At 34.0% G+C, this 12,971-nt stretch overlaps 1 protein-coding gene across 5 annotated transcripts in view; it reads right to left on the reverse strand.

The window, feature by feature from the left end:
• Positions 1 to 2,560: 2,560 nt before the first annotated feature.
• The window catches only part of LOC118181659 (hormone receptor 4-like), a 99,816-nt gene continuing 89,405 nt past the window's right edge, over positions 2,561 to 12,971 (reverse strand). For all 5 annotated transcript variants that reach the window (XM_085809592.1, XM_085809591.1, XM_035350833.2 and 2 more), the window contains 4 exons: positions 10,313 to 10,374; positions 8,949 to 9,422; positions 6,811 to 7,180; positions 2,561 to 3,107 (listed from right to left, as the gene is read on the reverse strand). In XM_085809592.1, the coding sequence (XP_085665718.1) occupies positions 2,896 to 3,107; positions 6,811 to 7,180; positions 8,949 to 9,422; positions 10,313 to 10,374 (1,118 nt within the window). In that variant the 3' untranslated portion in view covers positions 2,561 to 2,895. The remainder of the gene's footprint in view (positions 3,108 to 6,810; positions 7,181 to 8,948; positions 9,423 to 10,312; positions 10,375 to 12,971) is intronic.

The following is a 12,971-nucleotide window of genomic DNA, read 5'->3' on the forward strand; positions in this document are numbered from 1 at the left end:
TTCCCCAGCCGCCGAGAATTTTCTAGTACCTTGCATTTCTCGAAATTACTGGAAGACATTATACGATTAAAGTTACATATAAGGGCTAGATATGGTTACATTTACACTAGGAATCACAGTTATTCGATTACACTTATACAGGGATCGAACCAAAATGTCGCCAAATGGTCGTGACATTCCTCATGGAGACCGTGCTGAAATGTCTTTCCTCCGAAGCCTGTCTGATATACCTGCATGACATCTTCATCTTCGGGAAGAGTTTTGAAAAGCATTTAGAAAGTATTAGGAAGTTACTTCGGAGATGAAATAAAGCAAGCCTGAACGTTGTGAAATGTAAATTGTTCAGACAGGAAGTGACTTACTTCGGACATGTCATCTCTGCCGAAGGTGTGTGTGTGTAAGGATCCAGATAAAGTGTAGGCAGTTAAAAACTGGAGAAGCCCCGAAAATATGCATCAGCTTAAAAGTTTCCTGGGACTTTGCACCGAATATAGGAGATTTGTGAAGGACTTTTCTTCCATCGAAAGACCAGTTCACAAACAAACAGAAAGCAAGCAAAACAGAAAGAACAAAAGAATGCGAGAATGCATATAACAAACTGAAGGAGGCTTTAACATCTGGAAAATTTTGACATATCCTCAGGTCGACAAACCATTTATACTTAACCTGGATGCGAGCAACGAGTCTATTGGTGCTGTTTTGTTACTTGTCGTAACATACTGGAGCAAGTGTTTATTTAAACCGGATAGGAATTATTGTGCCACTGTTAATTACCTTTGAAAATTTTAATTGCTTTTGAAAGTTTCTCATTAATTTTGGCAACAAAAATTAGTCGCCAAAATCCTCATTACTTTTGTAGTATCTCGCCAATTTAGCCAAATAGCCGTTTACCTCAATGTTAAATAGTAGATTTAGCCCAGTAATCGTATTTTTCCGACAGAACTTTGTCTCTTCTGATTTTTAATGTTACACTACATAAAAGATACCACAATTTTAAACATAACGTCACTAAAACTATTTACATATCTACAAAAATTCGTAATATTATAGTGCGAAGGGGTTATGTTTAAAATGTCTATATATTATAAAAGTTGATGTGAGCTATTAAGAGCTCAGTGTGATTTAAATAAATATCGAAAATACTATGTCTTTACTTGATATCTTAAATACTTTCCTTTATCCAAAAATTATCTATGCGCAAGTGTTTTTAACTATTTACTTTCAAAAGACAGCCATAATTTTAACTATAACACACTGAGATCAGGAAGTCTTCAAGAAATGCTTCCCACAACTGTAATGATTGGAGTGAAGTGGCTTAATGTGTACAAGGGAAATGTAGTAAAAGCATATTTATTAAAGAACTGAAAAATATTAATTCATACAACGGTGAATTTTTTTGAATTAGTTTATGAAAATTTACATAACAGCCTGCTATATTTTAAGCAGAATTCGATATGAGATTTAAATATATATGTATGTACGTGTACATACGTATAAAAGGCGCGGCTTTCACTTATACGCAAAGCCGGCAATACGCATTTTGCCGCCTGGTGCAATCTCTAAGATTTCTAAATTCTACTGCCCTGTGCCTCCTTAAATTCTAAATATTTCGTAGTTATTAAATTCTGCTAAAGTGCTTACCCTGGATTTTATAACAGTTACCATCCCTAAATTTTGTTGCTTGATGCATCTCCAAGTTCTAACACTTTTACTGCCCTAAATTCTGCCGCCGGTTATAGTGGTCAGCCCTGCAGCAGTTATAGTGAAATATACAACAATGTGAAATGTGTATAGCATACGAGATCTAAGTGCGTGTATCATAGTTTGTTTACGGGGAGCAGACCATTTACCTGACCACAACTGGCTCTATGGCTTAATTAGGCTTTTCCAATGTATATCATATATCATAGCGCGAAATGATCTGTAAACTACGTATGCTTCACTGTATTTGTGAGCATGTATTTTGGTGTATCTCAATTAAATGAATATTATCCCAGCCATTTAGTTACATTCGGATTCGAGTGCATTTATAGACAAAGGACGTAAAACAGGGTATCGATAAATACTACATAAGAATGTTTCCTAAACTGTAGCTCAAAAGACAATTTTTGATGGGCCGCGAAACGTATTAAAGTATTTTCTTTTTTTATATAATCATATATGATATTTCATTTATAATTATTAAATAAGTAGTGATTACTAATTAACTGTTAGTAATTATAAGTATTTATTTATTATCCCCTCATTATTACGTTATGTCCTCACAGAACTTTCTTCTTATTCTGTTTTCTCAAAGCAATTATATGCATGTGACTCACAAGAACTGTAGGCATGAGTAAGAAAACGTTTAGGAAATACTGAACTAACATGCAAAAATGAGCAGATATTTTCTCTTCTTTATCAGTTTGTTAATCATATTTTCTCTCCTTCGCCTTCATATTATAAAAATACTGTGTTAACGACAAGCTGTTATCAGTCCTTAACAACCGTGCTGTTTAAAGATTGTCTGTGTGTACACTTTAATTCGACAGCTGTGTATTACAAAAATAGAAAGAAACTATTTCAGACAAAACAAAAATTGCTTTAATAAGTCAATAGCAAGAATGTACCCTTGGAGGATGTAAGATTTTCTACAATGCTTAAAAACGAAAAAAAAATCTTACAAATCTTGTATATCTGTACACAACGTTCTTAAATCGGTCTATTGCACATCATGGTTTCTTTCCTTTATAATTAGTCACCAATACCACTCGTCCGGACGCCTTTCCTTGATAGTCTGACTAGTCGAACATTGCAGTCGCCCAATCTGTAATGGCATCCCCATAATCTAGTCATCATTTAGTTAATTCCAGGAGGTGAATGTTGCAAACAGATAAAAGTGTTTGTTATTCCATGCTATCTAGCACAATTCACATTCAAGAACAAGGGAACAAAAAACATCTTCGAACGCAGCAAAAGCTCACCGGCGGATTGTATTTCAGATAAACAAGCAAGTAGCTCTCTTAGTCTGCTGGCTTGTTGTGGGAACCGATTCTGTACAAAAACCGTCAAAGCTGTCAAGTACCTATCCTGGATCTTTTCAATATCTTGTTGTCCTTGGTAGCTCTCTGAAATAATTAAGCACAATATGTAAAATTAACCACTAATTAACTTATATGCTTTGAAAGAGTACGTTGATACATTAATCAGTTTGAATACATTAATCCTAAATGTTGGATTTAATAAATCGAAATTTAATAAAAATAAATCCAGCATGCAATATAATCATTATGGGAAAAGTAAGAACTCATTTTCATTTTTTTAACTACAGAATTATGAATAAAATAAAATGAAAAGTCTTTTTTGCTTCTTTAGGGATTTCTGAAGGACAAAAACTACATAAGATTATTAAATATTGTGAAACTTTACAAAGTTCAGTATTTAAAAAAAAAAAAAAAGAAAGAAAGAAAGAGAGATAAGTCTTCTATGTAAAATCTTATAATGCTTAACTTAGAAATAAATTTCTTTGATAAATGGAAAATAACCTTAAAGGCATTATTTAAGAAACTCGGAAAATTACGGTAAAAATCAGGTAGCTCTGCATTTTATCTAGCAAGTCTTATTGTTCAAATATTCATAAGGCACCTAGATAAATAAAATTTAGTTCAACAAAAATTAGTTCGGATTTAGAAAGAACAATTCTATAATATATCAGGTCCTAAAAGTCACTAGTACGTTACAAATTCCTTAACTAGAAAATGAGTTGTGGAGCCCTATGCATCTTTGTTTTCGAAAACGCAACCGACAAAGTGTGGACCGAAGCCATCACGTACAGTCGTACTCACTTGTTTTGGTCTCAAGCATTCATTAAACTATAATGCACAAGTACTAGAAGAATAGGAAATTTAAAGTAAACGTCGAAGATTCTAGTTCTGATCGATAATAAATTAGAATGGTGCCCTTTAGGACCAAAGTTCTTAAATAACACTGTTAATTATTTCCTTCATTGATAATTAAACCTAATACATGATGATTCGGTCTGCATAAAAGTCTGTAGTGAAGATATTATCACAATGAGGCAGCAGTTTTAAAGAAAATTTCTCAGAAGCGTAGTAAATGCTCCGCGACTTACACGGAAACAGTAACATGAAGCAAGAATTCACGTTCAAAAATGAAAATTTTAATCAGTTAAGACTCCACGCCCTTTCGATTATAAGTTTAAATATCCATGCACATTCTTTTTACAGCAGCGATTGGTAATATCTCCCCAGCCCTGTCGAACACATTTTCACTTACGTTTATATTTCGCCTCTGTTAACCGGATGCGAGAAAATAAACATTTGGTTAACAGAGGAAAACTGCTGTATTAGGCGACATAAAATTACATATCACTTTTATATATGGAAATTCCGTGGGTTAAAAGGGAACTAAAGCCAAGGCTCTTCATAAAGATACTATATAATTAAATAATTAAATTAATATTTCGAGAAGTAGTTTATTCCCAATTGCGTAAGCAAAAGACTCAATACCTGAATTGTAACAAATCAGTCAAATTCTTTCTTCAGCAGTAGAACCAATCTCTGATCCTCTAGCACATTTTTTTCCATCAGAAAACCACTGCCTGCAAACCCAGCTTAGAGAAGTTCTCAGGAATATTATCATGCTTAAAAGCTAGGCACTTTTTGTACGATTAAATCAAAAGAACAAAGTTTAAGGTGAACAAGTTCACAGACGTGGCGGCTGAGCTGACGGTGTAGATAGCCGACTTGGATTTGGTGCAACCTCTTACCTAGATTCGAACTTTGGCTGAGGTACCTATATTGTTATCTCTTATTAAATTCCAGTAATTATTATTTTCTCATTAAAGTCAAAAATTTAAACCAAACTTTGGTATGTGACTAAAACGACAGGCATATATTTTGTGGCTCTGCCTGTACTTTTTTTTATCTACATCTATCTGTAAGTAAACCTTTTCTACTCTGAAAAACGTAAAAAACTGTAAAATGGGTTAGCCAGTTCAATGTTTACAAATTCAAGAGATATATTACATGATTATGTTATTAACTTTAAATTGCCAAATCACCCAAAGTAACCATAATTGACTGTCAGACAACTTTTCGTCACTTTAACTTTTAATTAAAGGGCAAAATAATTAAGATAAAAAACACGCCGAACAAGTATTAATTTAGAATTCAAACAACAAAATTCAGCATTATATTTGCAAATTTTCACAGGACTAGTTTCGATGCTACCAAAGCGCAAATATCTCGCTATATCTTATTTCGATCTCATCACTATTTCTTATCTCGTTCATTTGCGCTTTGGCAGCTGACGATGATGGTTCCGTTAAAACCATCGAAACTAGTCCTGTGGAAATTTGCAAATATAACGCTGGTTTTTGTTGTTTGAATTCTAAATTAATAAATGGCAAAAGTTGAAAAACTATTTAACAACAAGTCGATATAACGCTTATACAAGCTGTAAACGTTAACAGGAATCGCGAAGTTTCCCGACTTGTAGGTAAACAAAACACACGTTCAAACTGATTCAAAAGCAAAGTATAAAATTTACAATCCTAGCCCTAAACCATGACTCACTCCTGACAAAGCGCTCGCGAAAATATCGGTAGGATAAACATCGGCCGGCAAGCTGAATTTCAACATCAAAAAACCAAAACACTGACAGCTTCCCTATGCTACTAAAGCGTTTTCTGAAAAACTTAGCAACTCGAAGCTTATTTATAATCTAATTGCATTCTGGTGGAGGCTGACGAGAGTAAAATTTGTAGTAAAGCCAAAAAAAAAAAAAAAAAATAGATAACCCGGTTAATTAAAATTAAACCTTACAGCGTGAGAAATGTGAACTGTAAGAGTCGATAAGATTTAACATTTCTTTGGCATTAACAAACACGAAAGATTCAATGTCAGTCTGAAGTCTTAATATTTCGAGAAAAACAACTTATTCAGTTGTAGAGTTGCGCGCCTCCAACTTGCACGCAACCAAGAGGTGACTGTTGAAACTGGAAAAATGACAGAGTCTTGCTAAGGGTTTAAGTCCCTTTTTATTCAACTTAAGAAGTTACAATTGCGTGCTCTTGACGCTCACAAACTACGCCGACCCGGCGGTAAAATAAAAATAAGAACCTGAAAAGAAATAATAACAAGACTCTAACTACGAGGCTCTCTAAAAGTAACTAACTTCACCGCGTTTTACAATACCGCTGCTAATTCAGCAAACTTTGAATATCACGTTGAACGATTAACAATTCTCCGAGGCAAGCACACAGGCCGAAACGCGGGGTTCTTCAATTTCTGGCTAACTACCTCCGCGCTCGTGAAGTAAGAACAGCACACTTCGAACTCGTTTCCTTTCTATTTAACAGAATACTTCCGCTGATAATTTGAATCCTTGCGCGTTCTACTAAAATTTACATACTCTGGCATTGGCAGTTCCAGGAGAAAGTAAGGCTTGACAGGAAAGATAGTTTAAACTTAAAATAAATGTTAGTTAAAATAAATATAAACCCTACACAGTATTTGTTTAAGAGCGAATGCTATTCGGCATTTGTTCAAAACGAATTCAAATCAAAGCTATAATTTCTGGAACGTTGCATCAAATTGAGGCGGTTATTTTCACTTCGGGTAAAATTCAACTTTTATTCGGCATTTATTCAAAATGAACGCCAAACTTCACATCATGCCAACTGAAAATCGACAGTTACAAATTATTATAATATAAAATCGTTAATATATAAACGTTTAGGAACTCGACTGAATGTTATTGCAAAAATTATTTACTAACAAGCATGCAAGATGTGTAAAAACTAATTACCTTGACTCAGCATAGCCACTACTTTTAAGCAAACATATTCCTCCAAGCAAAGCTGTAATTTTCGGAACGTTGCAGTGAGTTGAGTAAGCTGCTCTACAAGTTCTCCAGCTTCCATTCTTAGTTGCTCCAAGGAAATAGCCCCATCCACCAGTGCTCCTAATACAGAATGGAGAGCGCTCAAACCTATTCCAACTTCATGCTGGAGTTCATCCTCAGAACATCGGGATCCGCTTCCGTTAATCGTAACACTGTTGTAGCCGCTTGAACTGGGGCCGTTGTTGTTGTTGTTGTTATTGTTGTTGTTAGAACGAATAGCGACATATGCTGATGTTGTCAAAACCAGTAACTCATGCCACTTGTGCGATAACAGCTAAATTTTAGGATAATTTCAGAGACATAGAAAAGTAAATGTGCATATGAATCATACATAGTTATTTTAAAATAAATTGAACTTTACAAAAAAAGAAAGAAAGAAAAGAAAAAAGGATCAATTATAGTTTATAGCAACATTACAAGCAGATATTAAAGCAATAATCTTACTTTTAGGATGAGTTTTATTTTTAAATATAATTTTCTTCTAAATTTATACCTAATAAAAGCTTAAACAAAACGAAAGTACTAGGCTGAAACTTAAGAAATTTTAATTTTAGAATTAAAACTAATTTTATTTTATTATGCTGCTTATACGGACGTTTGTTCATTGAATCCAGCAAAACACAAAAGGGCTGTCTGTCTAAAGAGAATGATGCCTTCAAGGAAGAGTACCTAGAGGAATATGACTCGTATTTTAGGTATACATCAGAAAAACTACGAAAATACCCGTGTTACGTAAAAACACAGTCACATTTAAATACGATATATAAATATCCTCAAGAACATATCTCTTTAGACTCGCGGGAGTTCTTGTATATTCAACTCCTATGGGACGAAGTTTATAACGAACAAAGCTCGCAGTCCCACAGGCTAAATACTTACAGTAGCTAAATAATTTGAATCCGATGAAGTTTTGTCTAGATTCAAATTTTGATTAATGAAAATGAAATGTATATAAAACAGTTTTTATAAGCCCAGCCGGTCACTGGTGGCCTTCGTTTGTTGTTAGATAGGCTGATCTAATTAGTAATATAGCCGGATGAAAACCGGCTAGGTGGGCTGGGACTTTGTTTCTTGTCATCACAAGTGTTGCATATTTTATACTGGCATCATTTTTTGCATGGAGGGTTAAAAATATTTTCGGAAATCATTGTAATTTAGCACCAACAAATAAATGAAATCTGTTTTCTTCAACAAGTTAATCTAGTCGTAATTCAGTTTAAGATATTTAAATATATTACAAAGAGCACTTTGATTAGCTGTCTGGTCAAATGATCTCCTCAGCTTAAAAAGGCATCGAAAAATTTCCTGAAATCATTAATGAAAAAGTAACGAAAACTTATAAAGTATTTCTCCCACCTTCTTGGCATGCCTTCGTGGTGTGGTGGTCTGCACGCTGGGTGCGTATTCCAGATGTCCGCGGTTCGATTCCTGGCAAAGGCGTTGCTAATTTTTCATCTCTTTTGGCTCCAAGAAAAATCCTAATGTCCCTACAGTGACGCACGAACTAAAAGGGTGTTCGATGATGATTCTCCACACCCAGGATTCTGCTTCCAAAAAAAATTCCTAATGTCTCTACAAACTTGCTGCCCGTTTTCTTCAAAATGCTATCAGTGTGGTAAACATTTCATTCGATCGTTTTCAAGATATTGATAATGCTTTTTGATGAAATGAAATATCCATAAGATTGAAGCTTGATATTAAGATAGTATATTTATAAAATTCAATGCGGTTAAGCACACAAGGACTATCTGCTTAAAGGGACGATGACTTCTTGAACGACTTTTAAAGAAAAATGGTCGTGTATATTGATATTAACCAAAAAAACTCTTAGGGAGGTAGAAATATAAATTTCAAAAATATTCACTCTTTACAAACAGTTAATAAATTAAGTCAATTGTAACACAACTAAAAAAACAATATTCTAAACATAAAACTATATTTTTGCTCGTAATCCAATTTAAACGAAGATAGTCGACGCTAAAATAATTTCTATTTGATACTCACAAATTACACAATCAGAATAAATAGAGTCTATTACTGACCTGAGTGTGTACTGTGACTGGCAATTCAAAATAAAATGGCAGACGTTTCGTCCATTGAACTAATTTGTACACAATCGTATCTCCGATTTGACAAAGTTTGTCACTGAGTTCTGCTTTAGCTTCTTTAAGTTCGTCCAAATTCCTTACAATTGCGATGTCCTCAAAATCGTCGCACTTAATTAGCTGACTAATAAGAGCCATTGCACGATCCGGATTCATTTTCCTGCTTTGAGAGGATATAATCCAAGTTTCTAAATTATGCCTCAGCTGCACGATGTCACAAGGGCTGGTAAGAGCCGCTTTCAATATCTGGCCGTTCGTCCACTCAGGAGTAGGAGTAGGAGTAGGCACAGCGACATGATGATTGCTGTTGTGATTGTGATTGTGATTAGCAGTAGTGGTGTTATGAATCTTTGTTTCCATATGTTTGAAATGGTTGTTCTTTGAACCTTTTTTGTGCTTCTTGTATTTCACCTGTAAAGGGAGACAACTGTCAAGACAGCAGACCATGACAGCTTCGGTAACTTACAAATAAGCAAAGAAAAATATACATGTTTGGTAATTTGTAAACAGGCAAATTTCGTTGCCATATTAGTTTATTTCTAGCTAAAGATGTATGTGATAATCATAATGCTACAAATAAATAACAAATAACATTGCTTAAAATTTTAAACCAGATACAATATGACTGTTTAATCTCTCATTTTGTGAATTCCGAATAAATCTAAACGTATTAAATTCTCCTACTTCTAACCAATTTATACTACCTCTGAAAACTTCTCATTCACTTCCGAATGTTATAAAACAATAAATAACCCTTCGTTTCGATTATTTTAAGTAAACTATGCGCAATATAATAGTAAACAATTAAAGAAATTTAATGTGTACGTTAGCACAGATAAGCAAGAAATTTATTGCTTCAGTTTTTCTCCTATTTCTACTGCAAATGTTCGCCGTAACAATATCGCTGTGATAAAGATGGGCTGAGTTTCAACAATACTGTAGGAAACAATAATATTTCTCTCTTATTTCCGCCAGTATTCTCACTGAGACTCTTCACTGATTTCTAAATTAAATTTAACCTCTAACTTTTTATAAATTATGTTAAATAAGCAAGATTATGTATTTTCAAGTGCAATATATAAGCGAACAGTAACTCATCTCGTCCATGTACATACAGATGAGCTACCAAAAAAATAAATAAATAAACTAAGAGTTTCACCTAAAATGTTTTCTAGTTTTGACATTTATGATGCTTAAAAATTGAAAAATTGAAATAAAACAACGTGCGTACGTACTTACTTGCTGGCTAGATGTATGAGTATATATAGGATCTCCCAGAATGTAAAATAAAAGGTACTTACTTTGTATAGGTTGTACACTGCGCCCGAGTTTCTGCCTCCAGGCATGCGGTCCTCCCGTACAGCTACAAAGAGGAAAACCGCAAAAATCTTATTGCCTTCGCCATCTAAATTAAATGTGTGACTAACTGTCACGAAACATTTAAATAAAAAATATTTTTAATGTAACAATGTAAGTACAGCATTTTAATTAAAGAGAAAATAAATTCCATGTATCGATGTTTCGCAGCCTACAGTATCTCTTTAGTCGTACTACTGAATTTGAGCAGAAAGTATAAAACATTTTATAACATTTTTAATACATATTACTACCAAGGTCTCGAAACCTATCACAGATCTGTTCTTCAGACAGGAAATAAACAATGCCAAAAACATCGTTTTCTCCTGTTGCAGTGCAATGCAAAGATCAGAATGATTACGTAGTTTCATTCTTTAAAAAAAATTGAAAATAAACAAGAAAACTGCTTTCGATGTGGGTGAAATTCCGTATGCAGATACTCCAGAATTAATATGCAAATGATTTAAAAAGCAAGATCAGCAACCATATAGTAGCCTTTTACAAGAAGAGAAGCAGAAAAGAGGCTCTCTCTTCTCTACTAGCAGAGAAGAGAAGATATCAAAATCTTCTCTTCGCATGGCATCGGAAATTATGCCTTAAGCAATCAGTACTTGTAAATAGACATAGAAGCGGTATGCTTCGTGATGACGCCCGACCAAATGCGGCAGTGACAGTAATACAATAATTCAATAATTTGAAATATAAAATTGTGAATCAAACTCCATACTCTCCTAGTTTTACTCAACAATTACCACTTCTCTCGGCACTTGAATAATGTTTTTTTTTTGGGGGGGGTTTCGTTTTTGGCTACGATGCATTAGCTTATCGGGCAATGGGGACATCCTCATTTTCAGCGACATCGACATTTAAAATGGGGTATAAATGACTTTGCCACAGTATTGATTCTGCTGTAAATTATTTTAATTTTACAGCATTTTAATTTATATATTTTTCTTTTTGGTTCCTCTTTTTTCAGTCGTCCTTAAAATAGGCCAATTCATTTGTAACAACGCAATATTTTAGCTTCTTCGGTGCTATTCCCTGTGAAGACCTAAAAATAATTACTGACTTTTACCAGTTTTGGGAATGTTGTTAGCTTCATTAAAAATATCTGTTTGAATTTTAAAAGAAGTAAGACTTCATCTAGTGATAGTTTTAGAGAAAACTTTTATAAATCTTCAATGAAATTACTTTCGGAAAAAATTTATTTCTTAACGTTTTTTAATTTGACAGATCTTTGAAATGAATAACTTAGTATTCCTTAAATGTTTTCTGTGTTTTAAGATGAATAATTTGCGGGGGTGTGTGTGTGTATATATATATATAGACAGGGAGACGGGGGGGAGAAGGAGAGAAAGAAATGTTTCAATACCTAAATATTAAATAGGAAAGTAAAAATCTTAAATTTAAAAAAATCTATCTCAATAGCTTATTTTAATATTAAAAGTTTCTTCAGTTACTAAAAATGATTCACTTTTGAATTGATGGACTGGTATTCTTTCACCTCGTTCTATCGTTGCTTGCAAAACTATCATGCTCTAGCAAAATGGGTGATGCTATATATTTCAGATACGCCTCAATTTTAAGAGAACCTTTCATTGCCTTATGCTAAACACCAAGTCCTCTAGTTAAAGTATTATTTTCAAGCTGATTGCCTTTATTCAGATCGAAACCACTTCTCCTCTTCGAACGGCAAGCGTTCGATTAAGTTTATGTCCAGATAATTTTGGGCCATTAATTATTTGGATAACGTTTAACATAATTTATCACTACGCCCAGAACTGTCTTAAGGGAGACTTCCCAAGACGATAGCCTGGACTGTCTCCGCTGGCCTCCGATATCAATGAGCAGCGTTCAACGGACGGTTAGATTCATATTCTGCGCACCTTTGGACTACTTTTGAAACAAACAACACACAAAATTCACGCGCACAAACACGTTAAAAATTCACAAGCTAGGCCAATTCAGAGATTACAATTTATATTTTATAAATCCATGCAATAAAAAGCAACATTTTCTATTCTAACAACTGACATACTGCTGACGGCAGAACTGGTTCTCGGGTTATGTATGCACTGCTACGTGACTGTTTGCCAATTAGTCACTCTCATTCTCCTGTGTGGGGCTAGCATTAATATAGTAGCTTTTCATATTAATGCTATAAACCATCAAATGAAAATCTGGAAACTAAGTAACAAATTCTAACTTAGTAGCGCTAGAAATTATCGTCAGCTTAGAGGTAGATGGCCGTCTCAGACATCACGTCAAAATACTAATATGTGATGTCATTCAAAGATTCATCTTCTCCCATCCATAAACGTATCATATTTTAATGTTGATACTTGACCCATAAAGCATTATCACTCCGTTATTCGGGCCTCAACGCGCACAAATATGCTCGGGTATTTTCTGAGATGCTTCAATTCTTGTAACCAATACCAAAGGCTCAACTGACTCTCCTATAAATATTGGGCAATAAACCGCATTTTTTGCATTTTCCATAAAGTATTTGTTCTAAATTATAAAGGAACATAACTGGAAGATTGGTTTAATCATTCAATCAAGTTTAAGTATACGAGGGCTTACTGATTAAGTAGAAGGATA

This window comes from Stegodyphus dumicola, chromosome X2 (genome assembly GCF_044657685.1).
Source record: "Stegodyphus dumicola isolate Sdum_Otavi_A_Nest chromosome X2, ASM4465768v1".
In the NCBI taxonomy this organism is placed as follows: Eukaryota; Metazoa; Arthropoda; class Arachnida; order Araneae; family Eresidae; genus Stegodyphus; species Stegodyphus dumicola.